The sequence below is a fragment of the Tyto alba genome, unplaced genomic scaffold (assembly GCF_018691265.1).
Source record: "Tyto alba isolate M040663 unplaced genomic scaffold, T.alba_DEE_v4.0 Super-Scaffold_22, whole genome shotgun sequence".
Taxonomy (NCBI): Eukaryota; Metazoa; Chordata; class Aves; order Strigiformes; family Tytonidae; genus Tyto; species Tyto alba.
Window position 1 is genome coordinate 9,383,743 of NW_024881296.1, and position 22,774 is coordinate 9,406,516.

Genomic DNA, 22,774 nt, shown 5'->3' on the forward strand with positions numbered 1-22,774 from the left:
CATTGATTTGTGCAAGCACAGGAAATCAGTGGTGGATCCAGTGAGGATTTGAGGGTAGTTAGTAAGGAGAGGACTTACCACTGGCTAGGTTTATCTAATGCTGTCAGGAGTTGATACAAGAAAGAGGTGGTGCATTGTTAATTTAGAGGAATCAATAATGTTTACAGGTGGTTCTTCCTTGCTCTGAAAGTTACTTGATGTGTTAAGGTTCCTATATTTTAAAGGTTCCTTACTTCAAGGAAAGGAAGAGCTTTGTAGGAGCTGTTGCCTTGAGACGTTCCTGTTGCCATAGGAAATGATAATTTAAATTAAAAAATGTGTACACCATTCAGCAGAAACAATAAGCTCAAACACAGCAGATGTCTTTTCGTTATCTAGATGTTGGGGAGGGGGATGATCTGTATTTTTATTTGTTTTCTCAGTAGAAAGTTTTTATTTGGCCGATTAACAAAATTCTACACTTAGGATCATGTGTTTTCATTTTCTTTGTTACTGAGAAGCAACAATGTGAAGATACGGTAATCACACTATGTCAAAGATCTCTTGGCACAAAGGGATAATATTTGCTAACAACGATTTTTTTATGTATTAATGTCCAGCTATTGGAAATTCAAGAAAACAGAAGAAAGCAAAGCCAAATGAAAAAAGACTAATTTTCCTCTTCAGGGTTACATTATTCTTGATATTATAATACCTTCAAATAATAATAATTGCTTATATTATGAAGCACACCTTTTTCAATTCATTGAAAAGTAGTTCACATAAGAGCTGTACAGGTACTGCTACTAATACCTGATAGCATTATGAAAGCCCAGCCAGTGTGTCTGTGGGGAAACTCCTGTAGCGAACCATTTAGAAGTATCCAAGATTTTATGGGATATCTGAGATAATATGTCTGTTTGCAATCCTATGAATAACCATTTGTAAATACTACAAAGAAAGTACCAAAGAGGTGGAATTTTTTTCTCCCATTCCTTTTTTTCAAGGGAGATACTTACTCTATGAGAAATAAATTACTCCTCAATTAAAGATCATTTTATTGCTTCCCAAGGGAATGTTGGAATGTAAAATGTGCACTGTGGCCTGTTTCTCATGTCATCTGAATCTGATGCAGAAGCATGTTAATGAGTGATTGTCATTGAGTTTACAATCTATAAGCCTGAAAATATTTTTGCCAAAATCAAAGAAAAACTGTTGTTGACACTCATGGGAATAGACCCAACTTTTCCTCAAAGGCAGTGCTTGTTTCTGGTCCCATGTCAACCTTGGCAGTAGGCAGAAAGCTCTGTACTGTCAACATGGATGTGAGATTTATTGCTGTTTCTTTGTGCTGTCCGCATCATAACCTTCTTGTCCTGATTTTCCTCTGACTGGTACTACCTTCCCTTTCCAAACCCTGGAACCCCCACTGGTAACAACATTGATGGTTCTTTAGCAAGTGTGTTTCTTACTTGTTTTTGTGATGTACTCAATGTTGTTTCTTCTGTATATATTTTGTTTTGATTGTTCTGTTTCCTTTTCAAAAAAGGGGGAGTCAAAACCAAAGACATGTGGAAATGCTTGTTATCTCTCAGTGTTTTTTCATTTTTCATTTAACACTCTATGCTATTTCACCGAGTCACAAAAAATCTTGAAAGTGCAATGTTTTTTCTTCATTTGGAGAGACTTAAGTCTTACTTAAAAGTAAAACTAGAAGTAAAAACTTTAAGATGTTAACTTTACACTTAGATTATTTTACCTTTTTTTTCCTTCTTGTCAGGAAAGCTCTATTCTTATTTTTAGACTTTCAATAATGTATTGTGGCATTGTTTTGTTTCTCAAGCTTTCAGAAGGCTTATTTTAATAAAACATAATTTTAGAGTAAAATTTAATCTGATCATAGGTCAAAAGGACTTTCTATTGAACTGACTGATAGTGGTACACATGCTGTATAATAAATAGCTGTAATGAGCGTACACATCAAGGCTGTTTCTAGCCATGAAGAATGTGAAATCAATAAATATGCTTTTGTCCTTCATCAACTCAGTCACACTTAAAGTGGATGCTTAAGTTCTCCGTTATCCACTGTAGCTTACATTGGAGTGGTGTTTTCTACCTTTATATCACTGTATTTGAGTCAGTGTTTACATTTAAAAGGGAACTAAAATAGCTTCAGTTCAGAGAAATTGTTATGTGTCACTTGCTGAGAAAACAAGTGCTTTTCTTATTTGAATCAGATTATTGAGAAGTCAAAGGTATTCAGCACTCACAATCTAACCCGATATTGCCTGGGTCTTGTGATAAGAATAAATTAATTTGGTTTATCATGGGAGAATTTTGCTCTTGCTTAACAGCCGTCAAAAAGGAGCCCTGTGACTTTTTGAAAGCTGAAAGTATTTGTATATTTCTGCAATATGTAGCATCAGAACAATGTTTCTGAGTGGTAATAGAAGTCAGATCTTTTCTGTTGAGGATTAAGAAAGAGATAAAAAACAAAAACAAAAACAACAAAACCCCCTGAGCAAACATGAAAAATAAAAAACAAACAAACAAACAAACAAAGTGGGTAGAGAAAGCTATTAAACTTGGACACATGCACTTTCAAGGAAAAAAAAAGTTATTTCATTTTTCATTCAATCTTATTTTAATTCCCTACACATGACACCTCTGTTCCTGTATAACACAAACACGAGCTACCAGTTTTGCAAAAACTACAGGCATAAAGTCTTCATGTGTGTAGCCCTATCATTGACATACAGCATGAGCAGTGGCAGCATTTTAACATCTAAGCAAATATATGCCAGGATATACCTCATATCAACAGAAATTAAAGAACATTGTTTTGGGGCAATCTAAGTCATACTATATGCAGTGTGTATGTTTGTAAGTACATTATCTATGCAAATCCTTGTGTGTACTGACATGAATTTGTGTGCACAGCAGCAAAGGTTGTTCTCTTAGATTTTATAGAAAGAAACGGATCTGCACTTCAATTCTCTAGTTGTCAGTGAGACACCTCTTACAGTCAGTAAGTAGCATCTGAAAATTAAAATTCCTGTCAATAACAACATTGGTTTTAGTCAGATTTTGATCAGCTGTAGAAATTGAAAACCAGGATTATCTTAAATCATAGTGTGGCTAAGATGTTTGAAACGGGATTTTTTTTGTTCATTTTGACATATGGAAAAATATTTGTAAAAGGAATGGACCTTTCAGCTTATTCTGATTTTACAGAATTTTGCAATAACTTGTATTCATTTTGTGATTTCTTTAGAGTGAAGTTATTAAAAGACCCTTCCATATCATTCTAATATTGAAATTATAATTTATTTTATAAAAATAATACTAAACATTATATCTTGATAGCAACAAGAAAGAGTGAAATTCTGTACATTTAAAAATATTCATATTAGTTAAAGTGCTTTTGCTTCCTAATCCTACCATTGTACTGAAGCTTCTGACTTTAAAATTCACAGACTGTGGATTGATAAATTCATTGGCTTGAATTTGTAATCATTCATTATTTTATTTACAGTTAAACTTTGGATCACATTTGTGTTTATATATATTCCAAATTGTACTAAATACTGTTTACAATTCAGCTGTAATAATGTAATTCTAATAATCTAATAATGTACAAATGTAGACATTATAATTAGAGTTATCCACCAATATAGCAGTATTACAGTCATTGTTAATGCAGTTATTATTGTCTATAACCTTTTTGAAAAAAATCTTTGTTTTCCTTTAAATTTCAATTCATTTACTCACACTTCTGGTTTCCTTCTGTTCATGCACTAAAAATACTGTCTTTGTAGACATTGGATTTTGAAGTTCAGACAAAAGCCTATAATATCTCCCCATTTAAAAAAAAAAAATCTTCCAAATTCTTTTGCAGTTTACTTAGATTTTTATCTCCTTTCCTTTTTTTATCTACAAATACCACTTGGCCACACATTCAAATTATTTACATTCTTAAAAAGTAGAAGTTTTTATGGGTTCCATTTTTGTTGCCATACACATTCCAAATACTTTCCCGGAGTCCTAAATGGGAATTTCCTTACTTTCAATAGGTGACCTTTATTGTTTTGAACACCTGTGGTGTTGTCCTCCTGAATCATTTTATTAGCTGTTCTACATTTTCTTCAGTCACAATTGTTTTCTTGGGTGAATGACTGTTTCTCCTCTTCACATGTCAGTGTACAAATTTAACTGTATGTATTGATGTAACTGAAATAATGGTGTATTAACTGAGGGCCTTTTGGTATACTGTTTCCTGTGAAGATTCAAGAAAATAATTTGAAACTTGATAGATTTAGATAGTATCTCTTTATGAAAAAATGAACTGAAGGGCCTAATTCAGAAAAGCACATTGGCATTTGTTCTGGTTTATTGCTTTATTTTGTCAAGGGAGACAAATGCCCAACATTCATTATGTGTCCGCAGCAGACAGGTACTAAATCCTCAAAGATTTCAGCCTAAATAATTCTTGGGAATGCACACAGCTGTAAACTTCCTGGGTTATTTTAGAGTATTTTAAAATCTATAGTTTATTTGAGGAGCGAGTTTTATTACTGTTTGATTAAATTTCTTTCTGTATTTTTAAGTACCTTGTTTTATGACGAATGGGAACCAAATTAACCCAGTCATAACCTTTGTACATAATGCAGCATTCATGCTCAGCAAAGTCAAACAAGAATGTAAATCATGGATTATTTGTAAAATGTTGCCAAGCTCATGCTGCCATATTTATAAATTCAAAATTAAGTTTCTTTTTTTTTTTTTAACCAAATAACTATCTGCCAAGCACAAGTCATATGTGCTTCAGATAGATTGGTGGTTATAAATTTTCTCTCCTCTTCTTTCTTTGTTAAAATTAAATATGGAGATTTTCTTCAAGGACTGTGGGGTGCTACTTGGCAGCCTGTGATAATGTGCTTCCATCTGGCCTTTCTACAGGAGAAAAGGTGATGCAGGATGATGAGTTCACCTGTGACCTCTTCCGCTTCCTTCAATTGCTTTGTGAAGGACATAATTCAGGTTTGTGGGCAGGCTGCCAGTCAGCTAAGCCAAGGTGATGGTAACTGAAGATAAAAGCTCTTCATTGCTGAAGATTTGACAGCCTTCATAAAATATTATGAAAGGTGGAATAGCTGCTAGACTGTATATGAAAGGAAAATATTTATGTGGAATTAAGTTGCCAGCTTTTTTCATCAGCTTTAACTTTGTAGAAAAGACAATGGTTTCCAAAATGATGAGGTTTGGATCTTGACCTACTAGGAAAGATAAATTTATATAGGAAAATGTACATGGTTTATAACTTCTAGACATTGAAGATTCAGAGCAAAAAAACAACAGGAAGGTATATTTATTGTTCTTTAACATTTGTATGCTTTTTGCTGTGTGCTATTTGGCATTAATGTAAGTTAGAATTGTATGTGAAATTACAACAACATACACAATGCCTATCCTGAAGAAGTAGCATCTATTTTAAAAATACAGAATAACCCCAACCCAAATACATTATATTAAGTACATTTCCCTATGCTCTCTGTGTTGTTATTAGGGAAGGTAAAAAAAAAAAAAAAAGGTAGTCTTTCCTAGCTGATGGACATATTTATGACTGTAATCAGGAATTGTATAATTATGTAATTTAATTTTGCTTTTGCTTAACAAAATATATACTAGGTGTAATTGTACTGATATTGATGCAGTTATAGAGATGTAAAATTAGTCATAAGTGTGATGAAAATAAGACCAAGTTAAAGTTCTACAGATGAAACAGATAATCAAGCATCTGGCTTCAGAAGTTCACTGGTATGTGACCTCTGCAATAAAATGCTGAAACTCTTAAAACAGTTTCTTGCCAAAAAAAAAAAAAAAAAGAGTTTTTAAAAAATATCTATTTCTTTAAGCTTTACTTTCCTAGATCATGTTGAATCACAATTAATTTGCAGGAGTAGTTTTGTAAGTCTTTAACATTTAAATAGATTTAAATTAAACTCTTATTTGAATTTTTAGACTTTCAGAATTACCTGAGAACTCAGACTGGTAACAACACAACTGTTAATATTATAATTTCCACTGTGGATTACTTATTAAGAGTTCAGGTAGGTTAACTTGCATACTAATTAAGTAGATTACAATAATGACTTGCATCCATACAATATTTACCATTTTTGAAAAAAAATACTTAATTTATTTTCATCATGAGGCAGAAGTTTGTATGTGGAGATTCAGAATTTTTTGATTTCTCTGGGATTTCCTTCATCAATACATGGTCTGCTGCCACAGAAGTTTTGTGGCAAAATCAAACTTCATCCTTATCACAAAAGGTTCAGTTTTGTTATAGGAGCACTTTTATTTGTTATGACATTTATTCTGGTCACTGTAGCCCATGTTGATGAGAAAGGCTATAATTCTCTATTGGTTACAATTCTTTAAGAGTTGTTATTTCATACAGTGAGAGTCAAAGCTGGCAAAAGTGTGAAAGAATGATTTCAGCCATTAATTGCAAGAATGCAATGGGGTCTATCAACCAACAGGATCAGGCAGAAGGTAGATATATGCTAAGTGTACCAGTGAATACCAATAGCCAGTTGTTGACTGAGACTACCCTGTAACTGAAAAGTGGTTTGTATTGTTCAAGTTAAGCTTCAGCCAGCTGCTTTTCCATCAATGTTCTCATTCAGTCTGAAGATTGAGCTGCTGTATTGGTAGTCATGGGATGACACGGAGTGAAGCACAAGAACAGTGCATCATTTTCTAAGGAAGAAAAAAAAAAAGTAAAAAGAAAAAGCAAAAGCAGAAGGCTACATTTAAAAACCTTCAACCCTCTAATTTTAGTTATCTCCCTAGTCTTTAAATATGAAAACATTACATTGTCATAACCCAGTAGAAAGTAATGAAAAAAAAAAATGTTTCCAGATTGGAGCATGTGAAAGACATGAAAACATATTTTGTGATAAATGATAATCATTTTTACCTCTTATTCTCATCTTTCTGAAAATCACTGTGCATGATAATATAGTTTGTTGTGGTTTTTTTGGTTTGCATATATACTTAAGTTTTCTCTTTAACCATTTATTTATTGGATCTGAGCATTCCAGGCTTTGAAATTTAGTGACTTTTAGCTTGCTGCTACTACCAACGTTGCTTTCTATCCTTATGCATTCTGTAGAAGTTGTAGGGACAATACAATGCTTTTCATTCCATTACTTACTTTGTTGAAACTTTTATAAACTTGTCTTTGGGGAAGATGGAAAGAGGAATCAGACACACAAAGCAACGTTTGCTCCCACCATTGACTAGGTGTCAAGCACGCAATAAAAAGAGATTGTTTAATGAACAACATGCATTATGGTAGCGAGACTGAGTACACCTTTTCAGAATGCAAGTAGTTTTATTTCTGACAGTAGATACCAACAGATCTATTTTTTTTTTTTTAATTTTATTTTGAGGTTTGCTGTGGGATTTTTAATAATTTATTTTAGTTTATTTGTTTTCCTATTAAGATGAAACTACTATTCTTGAAATAATACTTGAGAATTGTTGTGGGATCATTTAAAACTTTTATAAACTAAAAACTTTTCAGAACTAGAATGATATCTAATGTTATTTTTCTTATCTTGATGAATAACCAGTTAGAGGCAGTTTGATTACATAATCTCTTCGTGCCTCTCACAACTGTTTTTTAGGAATCCATTAGTGATTTCTATTGGTATTATTCTGGGAAGGATGTTATTGATGAGCAAGGACAACGAAATTTTTCCAAAGCCATCCAGGTTGCAAAACAAGTTTTCAATACTCTTACAGAGTATATCCAGGTAAATTAGTTTCACTGTAATTTTATGGACTTGAAAAAAATAATCATACTTTCAGCATGAAGAAGTAATGTAGCCAGACATGACATAGATATAAATACAATATAGATGCATTTATGCTTCAACATTATTTAGTGCATTTATTTAAGTAGGAAGTGAAATTTTAAACATATATATATATATAGCTGTCACTACTCTTTTGGAATCTTAAAAATTTGGTCAAATTTACAGTTACTAGAAATAATCATCCTTTGGTTTTATGCAAGATAGTAGAGGGGATTTTGTTTTGTTTTGTTTAATTTGGCCTAGACTGCAGCAGTGTTACCCACTTTAAAGCCTTCACTTTTAATCCATTGAGAAACTCAGGTTGATGCAAAACATAGTTGCGATTTAATCAAAAGAACATGAAACTGTATTTTCTGTCAGGACTAAGGCTGTTTTAAGGCATCAGTGCTGTGCTGGAAATACTGAAGTCACACATTTCAGAATTGTAGAGATGTGCTTGTGTTGGACTCCACAATGAGATGGGGATCAAATCTGTCAATATAGCAATATAGCAGTTCTTCCATGATATGTAAGGAATTCAGTTCTTAATTAATTCTTCATGTAAATCAGTCAACAATATTACAGTTTGTTTCTGCATATAATAAGCAGGTTAGAGAGAATTTTGTTAGACTATTAGGTGTTTATTATATTGTTTTCATTCAAATGAAATAATTATTATGAAAATAGTTTTTTATAGTTCATGAGGATAAAATGTGATAGAATAGGACTAAAAAAGTACTAGTAGAGGCAGCTTGTATACATGTGCCTACATGTATTTAATGTATACATATTTGGCAAATCACAAGTATCATTATTGGTTGGTAAAGATCTATTTTTGTTACCCTTTGAGGCTTCAAGAGATTTTGTATTCCTGCTTTTCAGAAGTTGAAATCTTGGAAATAATAGTCTTTAGGACTGTCGTTTACAACAGCTAGAATATGCTGGGGGAAAAAAAAAATTCAGGATCCTGATTCTCTAACCCCGTATGCCAATTTTTCATTAATCTTCTGTAGAGTTATTCCTGATTTACAGAACTACATAGGGAAGAATCAGCTTGAAGATTATTACTGCTTTAGCATTTGCAATCTAAAGTTGCAAGCAGTTATACTTTTTTGTGGGTTCTGAATTAATAAATTGGAACTTGGCTAAAACAGAGGCAGAATGGTTATTAGGAACAGACATTGCTTGCATTCAGTGATGTTATTAAATAGATAATTCTATATGTTTAATTTTTCATAACAGTTTGTAAAGGACAGCCCTGATCTATGCCCTGCCTGTTTATCTTCCTTCCTGGTTTTGCTGAGCTTCTTACAAATAAACTCTGCTTTTTTTTTTGTTGTGTTGCATGAACAATAGGGGCCATGTACTGGGAATCAGCAAAGTCTGGCACACAGCAGGCTATGGGATGCTGTAGTTGGTTTTCTTCATGTGTTTGCCCACATGCAGATGAAGCTGTCCCAGGTATATTTTTGTTTTACTTTTTCCTTTTTAAGTTGTTAACGTTTTTGTAAAAGATAAACAGACTTGTTAATGTGTTTGAGTCGTTAATAACAACAGTTAATAGGGGAAATATGAGGAAAAATAAGACACAGAGGTGATAAAATACAATAAAGTTGAGGAAGTACATTACAAGATTGTAGTGGGTGTGAATAGCAGGCCTGTAATTGGATTACTGGCCACAGGCACAAAGCTGATTAGATCAAGCTGCAAATGAAGCATATCACTGATACTGAGAAAGAACTAGCCAGTTCCTGTCTTTCATATGACAGTTCTGTCACAGTGTTTTCTGCATTTTTGCATGAGCCTTTTATGCAGGACCCACATTCATTGTTATGTCCTTGACTGAACCCTAGTTTATCATTTTTGAACCCTAGTTCAACACGTCTGTATCGTAGACTCTTCTACTCTTAGTAGAGAGAGAGTAATCAGACCTCAGATTGGGTAAATTGCTTTTAGGTGTGAGTGCTCATTTCATAAACTATAGAAATAGTGTATGGGACTAGCCGAGGCGGCTTTTTAGGGAGATAAAATCAGCTGAGAAGAATCCTATCATTAGGCAGTGCGTTTTCCAATTTTTTACCTTTTTAAAAGAATTGCACATCCTAATTGAATGTAGTGATTCTAAATTTTTTACATAATTTGACATTCTTGGACAAAAGTGTCATAAGCTTGTAAAGGTTTTAGTTCTTGTTAAGAAATACAGCTCTGAAGGCTCTGAGGTTTTTTGATTTCATTGTTTGGCTTCAGATGTATCCATGTAGGTATTCTTGGCATAAATTAAATTAATCTTGCCTAAATGATTTTCCTCCCTGCCCTTGGGACTTTATGGCTGAAAGTAGGCTGATTGCTTAGATTTGTAGACTTTGTTCTACAGGTATGCTTCTCATTCTTTATGGCTAAACAGAAGTCTTCTCCCAGCAAACACTATAACAGTGGAACCAGTTTTGCAAGAGTGATGCGTTGAATTTCTACTGAAGTGTATTTATAGGTGCCTGTAGATACTGTCCTGGCTTTGGAACATCTTTGTTATTTTAAGAACTGAAAAAATCGTCAATGTTTAGGTAGGCCACAGTAGTGGATATTGTGCTTTCTTCCTGTATCATGAAAGCAACATGGAAAGCGGGATCTAAGTAATTACTGACAGTGAGTCAAACACGTGGGAGATATGTGTTGATTAAGAAATATGATGTGGCTATTGGCAAGATTTGTTTTTACATTAATGATAAGTTTATAGTTTCAGCTGTGCCCAGAGTGGCTTCATAGCATCTTTTAATTACTGCATCTAGAAAATAATGATACTTATTCTGCCACTTCTGAGAGAGCCAAGAGGCTTTACACAATGGGATGACAAAAACAGTCTACTCTAAATGTATGATAAATAGTGATTGGTGTCTTTCTCTTGCGTGGAGCTCAAGCTCTTGGCTTTTGGGAGCTCCCTTAGGGAACCAGCAGAACATTGGGTAAGACCAGAATAGACACGAGCTCTTTTGTTCATTTATATTTATTGCAAGATTATATTAATATGTTTTTCAGATGCTATTGAAATACTAATTTTCAAAGGTGTAGAGTGTGACTAAATTGATTTATAAGGAGTTGCCGTGTGGCTTTTGCCTGTAAGAGAGGGGCCTGCCTAGCCTAAGTATTTAGTTTTTGTTTTAAATTGGGAGTTTTCAGAGCACTTTTGGAGAGCATCTGAAACAAGATTTAAATAGGAAGAAAACTAAATCACTCTTTTGGTTGGGAGTTAGGTTTTTTTTGTTGTTTTGTTTTTGGTTTGTGTTTGTGTGGTTTTTTTTTTTTTTGGCATTTTCCTTCTCTAATCCTGTACAAGGAAGCAGCAAGGTGATATTGATAATACTTCTCAAGAAATCTCTGTAAGGCAGAAAATGAAAGTAAAATTTCAGTCTAAATGAACAAAGATTATCCAGGTTGTAAGAAACTTTTGAAGTAAGATTTATCACAACTTACAAGACAAATCAATTAGGTATCTTCATTATTTCCAACTTGTGCTATTTTTCAATTCAAGATCCAAATGGTCATGAAATATCTTGAGTTTGTGGTACTAATTACTGATATCCAGCAATGCTCAAGTATGGCTTATCAACAGCAGAATGCAACAATGTATCACTGAGGAAGAAATTAAGTAGTTGAATAAATCAATCCAGGTAGAACCTGGGTTGAAATCTCTGGCAAGTGAAATAGTAAACTTGATAAGCTGAGTGAGATAAAAGATGGCTAATTGATATTGTGTCTATTTAAGGATATACTAGAGAAACTTTATTAATAAATATTTTGAATTTTATTTCAACTTTTCTTTCTCCCAAAAAGAGTGCTGTGGCCCATAATGGAATCACTCACTTTGTGTTATGTTACACTTTGAGCTCCATGGGCCACTGCCATTGTTGTTTTTACAAGTCTTCATAGCTGTAAACTTGATTACACCAACAATGACAATATTTTAGCTGATGTGAAACATGACAGAGGCATCATCTGTGAGCCTGACATACCCAGTTATTGCTTTAATCATTTTCATCACCTTCACTTTTCATTTTGTCTTTACTAAATTACTGTCTTCTAAACAGATGAATATGTAAATGTTTGTTCCTGTAAATGTACTGTAAGGAATCAAGCAATTAAATATATTTTGACTGTAGTACCAGCTTTAGCACTACTAGCTTCTTAATTTCTAACTATCATTTTTACAGGGTGAAATATGCATTCACATTTATAAATGTCAAAGAAGTTGATAGATGTCTTAATATATATATTGTGTTCATTATTTAGGATTCCAGTCAAATTGAATTACTGAAGGAATTAATGGATCTTCAGAAGGATATGGTTGTCATGTTGCTGTCTATGCTGGAAGGTAGTCAAAATTTAATTTGAAATCCTCTTTCACAGTCTTTCTAGCAAATATTTTACCTTTGTGATTTTCTCATGGGAGGAAATAATGCTCCATTTTCCTTTGGGTTTTTAATTTTAATGTCTCAGTTTTGAGAAGAGTTGTTAGGTCTTAAAGTAAATGGGAGATTTATACAATGTAGTTGATATACCTTATATTAATTCTGAATGTCAGAATTGTATAAAATCCATCTCTGGCAAAAGTTTTACTTTGTTTCCATGAACCTGGCTTCTCTTTTGTCTTAGGTGAAAAGTTTTTTACTGTTGAAGTTGGAATCCTGAGTTGTAGGAACTGGACCGTTTATCGGTCATCTTATTAACAGCTTTACTATAGTGCATTTATTTTAGTAGTGATCTTAGCCATAAAGAACAGACTTTGATTCATCTAGTGACTAGGTTTAAGATCCTTTATAGCTAGTACCTGATATTATGATTCCTCAGATAATGTGATCATTGTCAAGAAATACTACTATTTCTTTAATTCCTTTATCGTATTGTATTAGTGCTTCCAATGCTAGACTAACCGTAGATACACATATATGATCCAAAGATCTGTTTTTCCTTTTTTCTTCTTCATGTCTCCTGTCACGTTTATTTTCTTGAGATGACTGGGAGGGCAGTAAATGCAGCATAGATTATAGCGTAGCATGCATTGCTACTTTTTTGCTCATAGGTCACTGAGCACTGAATTCTTAGTATTGTAGGCTGTGCTTCATGAGTAATCTACTGAGCTACTCATCCTAACTAATGTGATACTAGTCTGTCTATGTTGTGCAACAGTAAAATTCATAGTATGCTGTCTCATGTTTAGCATTATTAAATGTAACAGATGTCTTTCTGTAGGGCTTTTTAGCTCTTGTTTTCTTTAATGGCAAATACTTAGACACTTATGTTTTTTCCAAGTCTTGGGGTAGTGTTATTAGTAAAAGTTTTCTGATTTTACTGCTAGCTTCCTCATGTGAGTGTGTTGGCCAATATTTTATCATTCTTACTGTTTGATTATTTCATTAGTCATTAGACACCTTTCTTTGCCAACACATTTGCTGCCATCAGTATCTCTAACTTGATGTTGTCACATCTAGGTAATGTTGTGAATGGAACTATTGGCAAGCAGATGGTCGATATGCTTGTGGAATCGTCCAACAATGTGGAGATGATTCTGAAGTTTTTTGACATGTTCTTAAAATTGAAGGATTTGACTTCCTCTGATGCTTTTAAAGAATATGACCCTGATGGTAAAGGGATAATTTCAAAGAGGGATTTTCACAAGGCAATGGAAAGCCATAAGCATTATACCCAGTCTGAAACTGAATTTCTGCTATCATGTGCTGAAACAGATGAGAATGAGACTCTGGACTATGAGGAGTTTGTGAAACGGTTCCATGAACCTGCCAAAGACATTGGTTTCAATGTCGCTGTTCTCCTGACCAACCTGTCGGAACACATGCCCCATGATACCCGCTTGCAAACTTTTCTTGAACTGTCAGAGAGTGTGCTGAATTACTTTCAGCCTTTCCTTGGACGCATAGAAATCATGGGCAGTGCGAAGCGCATTGAACGGGTTTATTTTGAAATAAGTGAGTCAAGTCGGACTCAGTGGGAGAAACCTCAGGTAAAAGAGTCAAAGAGACAATTTATATTTGATGTTGTAAATGAAGGCGGGGAGAAAGAAAAGATGGAGCTTTTTGTTAATTTCTGTGAGGATACCATCTTTGAAATGCAACTGGCTGCCCAGATCTCTGAGTCAGATCTGAATGAAAGATCAGCAAATAAAGAGGAGAATGAGAAAGATAAGCCTGAGGAACAGGATCCTAGAATGGGTTTTTTCTCTCTTGTGACCATGACGTCAGCATTAGTAGCTCTCAAGTATAATTTAATGACGCTTATGAAAATGCTCAGCATGAAGAGCCTAAAGAAACAGATGAAAAAAGTGAAGAAAATGACCATGAAGGACATGGTCATGGCTTTATTTTCTTCCTATTGGAGCATTTTGATGGGCTTACTACATTTTGCTTGTAGTGTTGTTCGGGGCTTCTTTCGCATCATATGCAGTTTGCTGCTTGGAGGAAGCCTAGTAGAAGGAGCAAAGAAAATCAAGGTGGCTGAACTATTAGCTAATATGCCAGATCCCACTCAGGATGAGGTGCGTGGGGAAGGAGAAGAGGGAGAGAGGAAGCCAACAGAAGCTGCATTGCCTACAGAAGACTTGACAGATCTGAGAACGTTATCAGATGAGAGTGATCTACTCTCAGATATATTTGGTTTGGATTTGAAACGAGAAGGCGGACAGTATAAATTGATCCCTCACAATCCAAATGCTGGTTTGAGTGACTTACTAAGCACTCCTTCCTTAGCTCCAATGCCAGAGGTGCAGGAAAAAATCCAGGTAACTATCTTTTATTTCTTCTGTATGTTTCTCTCTTTCATTTGTTAAGTATAGTTTTGAAACAAAACTTGCATATATGTTTTTCTGGGTTTTGTGACATGTTTTTTAAGGGATTATGCATAATTACTGGTGTTTACTCTCTCTGATGTCATAAACTTGAATTCCCGCAGCCTTCTCTAAGTATATGGTGTTTTCATTTGCTTTCAGTTCACACTTAAATTGTCTCTTCATTAATGTACATTAAAGGATCATCTTCTCTCAGGGTTTCAATTGTTTAAAAAGGAAAAAGCCTAACATTCTGCACTCCATGAGTTTTTTAATTTTTATTTTTTTAATAATTTTCTTTTTTTTTTTTTTTTAATCTTTCTGTAGGAGCAGGTGAAAGACGATGAAAAGGAAGAGAAGGAGGAAACAAAATCTGAAACTGAAAAAGCAGAGTATGTATTACTTTAACCTCTGATCCTATGAAATGTGGTTTGTTTCACTGGAAAATCAGCTTGATTTGTAGTTACTTCTTTGCCTTTAATTTTGTGTCCACTCACATTCCACAGTTAGGATTTTTGTTAACTATTCTCCACATCTGTGCACATTTGCAAAGAAATGCCATGTAAATAGCATCACTCAGAGATTTTATGAAGTTTCTTCTTCCAGCAGCATCCTTTGTAATGTCAATTTAGTTTCTTTTAGAATGTGTTTGATTGATTAAGTTTTTCTTAGCAAGTCTGAAAGTTAGAAGAAAACCTTTTGGAAAAATTGCAAGAGCACCTGAGTTCCAGAGACTTGTTATCTATAAGTGGTAGAGACTGAATCTGTTTTGCCCCTCCTGTTTGCTATGACCTGTTTTGAGTTATTTGGATTTTGCAAAACCTTAATATTCCAATGTAATTTTAATTATTTACTGGGTACTCTCACATCTTTATGAAGAACAAATGTTTTGCATTTGATAAATTATTATTTTAATCTTTTTAGGATATGCTGAAATCTAATGTTAATGAGATTAGCTCAGAATAAAAATAGTGGAAAGCAAAACATAATTCTTGATTTTACCCAGTGAAAAGTATGGCACTCCATCCCCGTATTTTGTGCTTCCTCATTGTCCTGGTTGGGGCTGGCCTAGAGCTCCCATTGCTCTGGCAGCGGGAGGAGCTGCAGCACCCTGAGACCCCAGGGGCTCCCCAGGGCCCAGTGCCCTCACCTGTGTGCGGGGGCGGGGGGAGCACAGCTGGAGGGATGGGCCCCGATTGGCCGATAGTCCATGTCATGTGACATTGTGCTCACTATATAAGGGCAGGAGTGAGGGGGGAGGGGCTCTCACCTCTGGGGGTGTGGCTGTGGGGCCTTGGTGTTGGGGATCGCCGGCCGGGAGCAGGTGGGTGGTGAGCAGCTGTATGGTACATTACCTGCTGATACTGCTGTCAGTGTATTATTCTGTTACTAAACTGTTTTTATCCCAACCCGTGAGTCTCCCTTTGCCCCTCCGATTCCCTCCCCATTCCCAAGTGGGGAGAGGGTGGGTGAGCGGCTGCGTGGCATTTAGCTGCTGAGCAGGCACAAACCATGACACTCATACATGTACAATTCTGATACATGTACAGTTCCTGTAGCTGGTATGTCGCTGTCAAAATTATAAGTGGGTCTACTGATTAGGAAATCAGTACAGCAAATTTCTAACTCAGTCACTATAACTTTGTGAAGGAAAGTCTAGCTGACTTTTGAAGATCACTTCACTGTTGATTGATCCACTCGACTGTGTGAGTTGCAGTGGTACTGGTATTCTCTACAAGGAGTTCAGTGCCTGACTTTATTAGCTGCCCTGAAGCCACTCCTAACATAACACAAGCTTTCAAGTGAAACTTTGTCGAGTGTATTCTAGTAAGAGAAGCATCTTAGGACATCAGTCATTCTGTTTGTAGATGGGTACAGAGAAATTAATAATGTAACTTATAAGTTCCCTCTCGCTCTGGTTAGGCTTCAAATGGACTTCTGTGATCCTTTCATCTATCATGCTGTCAGGTCAAATTAACTTCTAAGATAATACACAGTTCCTTAGATCATGTGTTTGGAGAAGGTAGCCCACTAACTATGAATTTCTGTAAATGGGTCAGCATGGTGATAATCACAAATCAAATGCTGTCAAGCTTTCTTATTCCTGTCTCCTCCTGGAGTGTGTACATATGAATTCCTCAGGTGGGTAGAAATGCAGAATTTAAAACTTGAGGTTTGGATTGTGAATGAAAGAAGAACCAAAGTTTTCTGCAACTTCTTTGGGAACTGGATAGTTCAAGTGTGTGAGGTTGGAGGGGAGCACTCGGGCATATAGGCGTTCATACAGACATACAGCTGTCAGCTTACAGACATTTGTCAGTGCAAGTATTAGCTGCACAATTATGGAGCAGACCCTCAAATAATAAGGTTGGCAGATTCTTGATTGCCTGGCTCTACCAGTTAGCATCCTCACTTCAAGGTGCCAATCCAGTAAGTTTAATTATCTGTAGACTTAAGCAGACTGTCACCCTTGCCAGCACTTTGGGCTGAAGAGGGCTATGTCTCCTAGTTATTCACATGTGTGAACCACATGAGTCATGACTAGTTGAGCCACATGGAAAGATGCAATGGCCTCTTTTAGGGTGTGGTTTTAATTTTTTGTTTAGCAATTTTATTAACTGGACATATTTTCGCTTCATTTGTGTCCTAAGAGGAGAAGATGGAGAAAAAGAAGAGAAAACCAAGGAAGACAAAGGGAAACAAAAATTAAGACAACTTCATATTCACAGATATGGAGAACCAGAAATTCAGGAATCAGCTTTCTGGAAGAAAATAATTGCATACCAACAGAAGCTTCTTGTAAGTTGTTCTCTAGACTATGTATTTAGCTGTTGGCAGGGATGTGTACCACCACATTATTCTACCAATGTAAAGACAAATTTACATCTGATGAACCTCATTTTTGTATCCACCATCATCCATAAAAAAGACATAAAGGCAGAGGTTTAACTGGAATATTAGAGAAAAGAAACACACAAATAATTTAGTAGATAAGATATTAATTCTTAGGAAGACAGTTATTGTCGAAAACCCAGATCTTCAGAGATGCCTGTCCATCATCGGAGAACAGCCATGCATTTTTATGTGAATAAAATGTCCCTAATTTTAACAGCAGCTTGTGAGCCTGTGGGATTTGTCTTTCCATAAGAGACAACTTTGGGAAATGACAAGCTCTCCTATAAAAATAATTTATTAAGATACAATGCTTGGCCCAAAATTCGTAAGAAAAGGTGTTACAGATTTTTTTGTGAAATAGCATGTTATTATTTGAGAAACTTCTCAATACCTGTGGAAAATAAGACTAATTAAAATAGTATCACTGTATCTGAGAATGGCTTGGTAAAATATTATATCCTTGAGTTTGCTGTAGAATTATTTAAATCCATGCTTTTGTTAGCTAGGGGATTCCACACATACTCTGTGAGGCTAGTGTGAAATGTAAAGCAAAAAGAAATACACTCCTGCTATATATCTGGTAGATACATTTGTGTATGGACAGCCTACTTCTAACATGAGTAACACAGCAAAACTACAAAGATGCAGTCACAATCTTAACAAGGGATTAGCTGTTTAAGTTTTGCTTTAGAACTGAGATTTATTTTTTAGGCTAATCATGTAGCAGTCATGTGAATTTAGTTTAATTTTTCTTCTAATAGCCTCATTTAATAATACACTAATAGTCTTCTAAGGTTAGGGCTGAAAAATGGAGGAATTCCCATGTGAGAGTTAAAGCATTCAAAACGTGTGCTAGAAAGGTGTGTGAATAGTCAAGAAGGGAAAAGGTGTGTTTCTGCAATATTTTTGATAGCATCATAATGTGAAAGAAGATTTTTACTCATGGTACTTAGGTCACAGATTAACTTTCTGCTCATCTGTTAAAAACACAATTGATTTTGGAATAGAAAAAGATTTAAAATAAACTTATATGCAGACATTTTTGTTTCTTGATAAAAGTAACAATTTGCCATATGCAGGAATATTGAGGCACTGGGAAGATAGTTATTTCTGTATTACTATTGCATTGCTATTACACTGTGATGTCTCTGTGTTGTCTCTAAGTATACTGAGAATATAATGAAAAAGATGTAAGAGGCGATTAAAAATTCTTCATCCCTTTCTGAATGGAGTGAAACAAAAAGCCCTTTATCCATTATTGCACATACGGAGTAGGAGAGAATTTGTACAATACATTCCTCAAAATGATTGATTTTTTTTTTATTTTTCTTTTCCTATTTATAAATCTATTAAGAAGCTCCCTAGGGGAAACAAACAAACCTCATGCAACAACCTAATAATGATTGTGGTATCATTATTAAGCAAAGTGTATTTATGTTTTGTTTCTATTTTCAGAATTATTTTGCACGAAATTTTTACAACATGAGGATGTTGGCGTTGTTTGTTGCTTTTGCCATCAACTTCATCCTGCTTTTCTATAAGGTAAACTTGTCGAAATACTACTTTTCAGGTTGTATACTGAAAAACATGCAGGTTTTGTAGACTGTATATGACATTAAAACTGCTTAGCCTTTCAGATTAAATACCTGCTTCATACTGCCACATCAGAAAGCTAACACAATGAGAGCTAAAGTGTCTGTGTGAATTAATGATAGACTTCCAGTACACAAACAGCTATTCACAAAGTTCTGTGCTGTGACAGAGGCAGCAGACTGAAAGGCGTACCCATGCCTCAGGTTCTCCATTTCACAGTACAGTGAGTCAGCCAAGCCCAGCCTTCACTGGCAACTTAAACTAATACATGCTAGTTGAGATGTTTTCTTGTGCCATTGTGCTCCCCTGAGAGGGTGTGCACAGCAAGGAGAAGTCATATCATCTTAAACTGCCTAGAATATCACTGATCTTATTTGTCAAGACTTTTAATATCATTAATACAACTCTATAGCCTTTCAGACTTGAATCAGTTTCTGGCAGAGCCCTGGTGATAAAGATTTCATGTGGGAATGTCTGGAGTTGACTGGGTTTCTTCCAGGAGGGTTCTGACCTTTCTTGAATTTGAGGTGATAAAACAGCATAGCCTAGATTTGTTACCATGGGCAGAGAGTTAAAAAAAAAAAAAAAAGAAAACACACACTATCACAGTTTGGTGTAACTAGATGAAAGGGTCTTTGTGAGGTACTCTCTGTGGACATTTTTATGCAAAATATTCTTACCTCACAATTATATGGTCCCTGGTATTGTTTTCAGTTATACTGCTTAGCTTGTAGTACTGTAAAGCTCCTGTCAAAGAAATATAGCTGCAATATTAAGATTAAGTGATTTAAACAGGTCTCCACCTCTGCTGTGACAGAAGAAAAGGAAGTTCCTGTGGTATCTGCTGATGAAAGTACCAAACTGAACATCCTGGAAAGCGACAACCAGAGAGTCATTGCAGTGCATTATGTCCTGGAGGAAAGCAGTGGTTACATGGAGCCCACATTGCGGATTTTGGCCATCCTACACACAGTCATCTCATTCTTTTGCATCATAGGGTATTACTGTTTGAAAGTAAGAAAAACTGAACTTTGTTTTTTGTTCTAGCTCCCAACTTTTTTGTCCATTCAGTGGTAAAAATTGGAACAGTCATAGCAACTTTGCTTAAGCAGGTTGAGAGACCATATAAACAAACACTATTCTGTTAATGTAACCTACACAGAAATCGTGTGTTAGGTGATGTGTGAATGTGGGAAGAGAACCTGATTTGCTCTGCTGGCATGTGATCATAGGATCAGCATTTTCACTGTTTCACCATGTACGCCAGACAGTTACATCAGTAACCTGTGTCAGAAGCTGCTTGTGACTGTCAAAGACAAGCCGTGAACACACATGGCCAGAGGAAGCTAGATGACAGTGCCTGCATTACTAGTCTGTCAGCTGGGTCATTTGAAAAGCATGCATCATTTTGAACTACTGCTACTACATGTTGTGGATATAGGCAATGCCTACGTTTTATACACACTCTGGTGGTAGTGTTTTGACTGGAACTTAAGCATCTTTGAAAGGAATATCTTGCAGAAGATTTCTGTTAGAGGTGTAAGAAATAAAGGTGCCAGCTTTATTGGCAAAATGCTGCTTCTGGTTTAGGAACACCAAATGCCATAAATCTCCAGAGCTGTCAGGAGTGTATCTGGGATGTACTTACCTCATTTTTACAATCTCCCTGAGGTGAAAACTGTAGGTCAAAGTGTAAGATAGTACTAAATTAAATAGACCTTTACTATGACCCAGTATGGTTGTTCATTTGTCCCTACAATTAATTTGTCTATTAAGCTTTTATGCGATATTCTTCTTTTCCTCTTTTAATGGCTAATACTTTTTCTATGCTAAAAAGACGTGATCTGCATTTGTAGTTGAGTCAGATGGTGATCATACTACTGCATTAAGTGGTTGATATTCATCTCTACTTTAAGTATCTGCAGGTCAATAAATACTAAACAACATTTTTCTGTTTCACTGGCTGGCATGTAGCATGAAAGCTTAGATTTCTGCCTTTTGAGAGGTCCTTTTCTCCCAGCTCCTATCTTTTTCTTTCCACTATGACTTTCCATACTACCTTCCTGCATTGTTTTTTTGAATTATATTCAAAAATATATCAAAATGCAATCCAAAAGTGGGATTCCAAATTCATATTTTAGAACTAGAATTTCTAAGCATTTAAAAATTATTTTTATTTTAGCTCTCTTTCACTTGACTAGCTCTAATAGCTCCATAGCACTGAAGAAGTACGTTTATTTGAAAGATCCCTTTTCAGGATTTTTGGCCATCTTTTTACAATTGTGTGGTACACTGTAGTTATACGATTCTGAATGACCTGGTCCTTGTGCTTCTATACCTTTGCAGTGTTCTGGGCAATTGTCAAGTCAAAAATTAATTTTTTTAAATACTATTTTTGCTTTGTTCAGTTTTCATACTTAACATTTTCATAACAACCCTCTATTCTTAAAAATGTGCAGACATTTCAGTGCATTTTAAATAATTCCTGATATTTTTTTCAACTACAGGTCCCACTGGTTATTTTTAAAAGAGAGAAGGAAGTGGCAAGGAAATTAGAATTTGACGGGCTGTATATAACTGAACAGCCATCAGAAGATGATATTAAAGGACAGTGGGATAGACTCGTAATTAACACACAGTGAGTTTTTACCTACTCTGTTTATAGCTTTGCAATGAATTGTGCTTCAATGTCCACCTTGTGTGAAATAAACAATTGTGAGGGATGTGTTTTTAAGAAGGATATAAAAGTATTTCAGACACCTGTGCCGCGGCCGAAGACGGGGAAGCAAGACACATCAATATGATGAGTAAATAAGCTTCGGTTTATTCCGTGATTTGTTCTCTTTTTATAATGTCCTAATGCAAGCACGCGCCTTGTCAAGCAAGCTCATTGGCTTATTACTACTGTTCACGCGATAAACACAAGCATAACATACATTCTGCTTGGATAACAATGTTTTGCATACTTTGCAATACTTCAGCATTTTTGCGGTAAGCACATCCCTGTTCAGCGTCCTGTTTTTCATAACTTTAACCAACTTCCCTGCTTCAAGGACAGTGTGTCCTTCATATCTTCTGATAAACATTTCTTACTGTTAACACTCTGGCCCCAGCACACCTGTTATGCTAATGTTTACTATTACTTTTTAATCTTATTCTTTCCCAGGTTTTTGCTTTTAAATTATTTCTGTTCTATAAAAGAAAAAAAAAAAAAGCGATTACTTTCTTTTGGCAAGCACAGTGATGATTGTGTATTGCTGTCAGTTTGAGGGTGAAGTCTGCTTTGCATCCTTTTAGTGTCTCTTGAAGGCTCTCCTTTAGGAACATATTTAAAGTCCTGACTCTCTGCCTGGTGGGACTGTGTGATCCAGCTGCTTTAGAACCCTCTCTGCAGGCATCAGCTCTGCCACTCTTTCCTAGCCGCATTAACATGGTAGACTGAACAGCATTTGGCAACTTTCATTCCAGTGACTTCACAAATTACTAGCTGGCGATAGCAACAACAAAAAGCCTCTTAGAAACAAAATCAGTATGTAATTTTTATGACGTCTTATTAGCTATTGCACCTTCTCATGATTGTCTAAAGTGTAATCGTCTTTATCTTAAT

The 22,774-nt window shown here is 35.3% G+C and overlaps 1 protein-coding gene across 7 annotated transcripts in view; it reads left to right on the forward strand.

Moving 5' to 3' along the window:
• RYR2 (ryanodine receptor 2) overlaps positions 1 to 22,774 on the forward strand; it is a 430,624-nt gene that overhangs the window by 385,005 nt on the left and 22,845 nt on the right. For all 7 annotated transcript variants that reach the window (XM_033008863.2, XM_042795831.1, XM_042795834.1 and 4 more), the window contains 11 exons: positions 4,939 to 5,019; positions 6,001 to 6,089; positions 7,677 to 7,805; positions 9,204 to 9,308; positions 12,132 to 12,213; positions 13,331 to 14,634; positions 15,007 to 15,071; positions 17,331 to 17,478; positions 19,030 to 19,116; positions 19,963 to 20,181; positions 21,675 to 21,805. In XM_033008863.2, the coding sequence (XP_032864754.2) occupies positions 4,939 to 5,019; positions 6,001 to 6,089; positions 7,677 to 7,805; positions 9,204 to 9,308; positions 12,132 to 12,213; positions 13,331 to 14,634; positions 15,007 to 15,071; positions 17,331 to 17,478; positions 19,030 to 19,116; positions 19,963 to 20,181; positions 21,675 to 21,805 (2,440 nt within the window). The remainder of the gene's footprint in view (positions 1 to 4,938; positions 5,020 to 6,000; positions 6,090 to 7,676; positions 7,806 to 9,203; positions 9,309 to 12,131; positions 12,214 to 13,330; positions 14,635 to 15,006; positions 15,072 to 17,330; positions 17,479 to 19,029; positions 19,117 to 19,962; positions 20,182 to 21,674; positions 21,806 to 22,774) is intronic.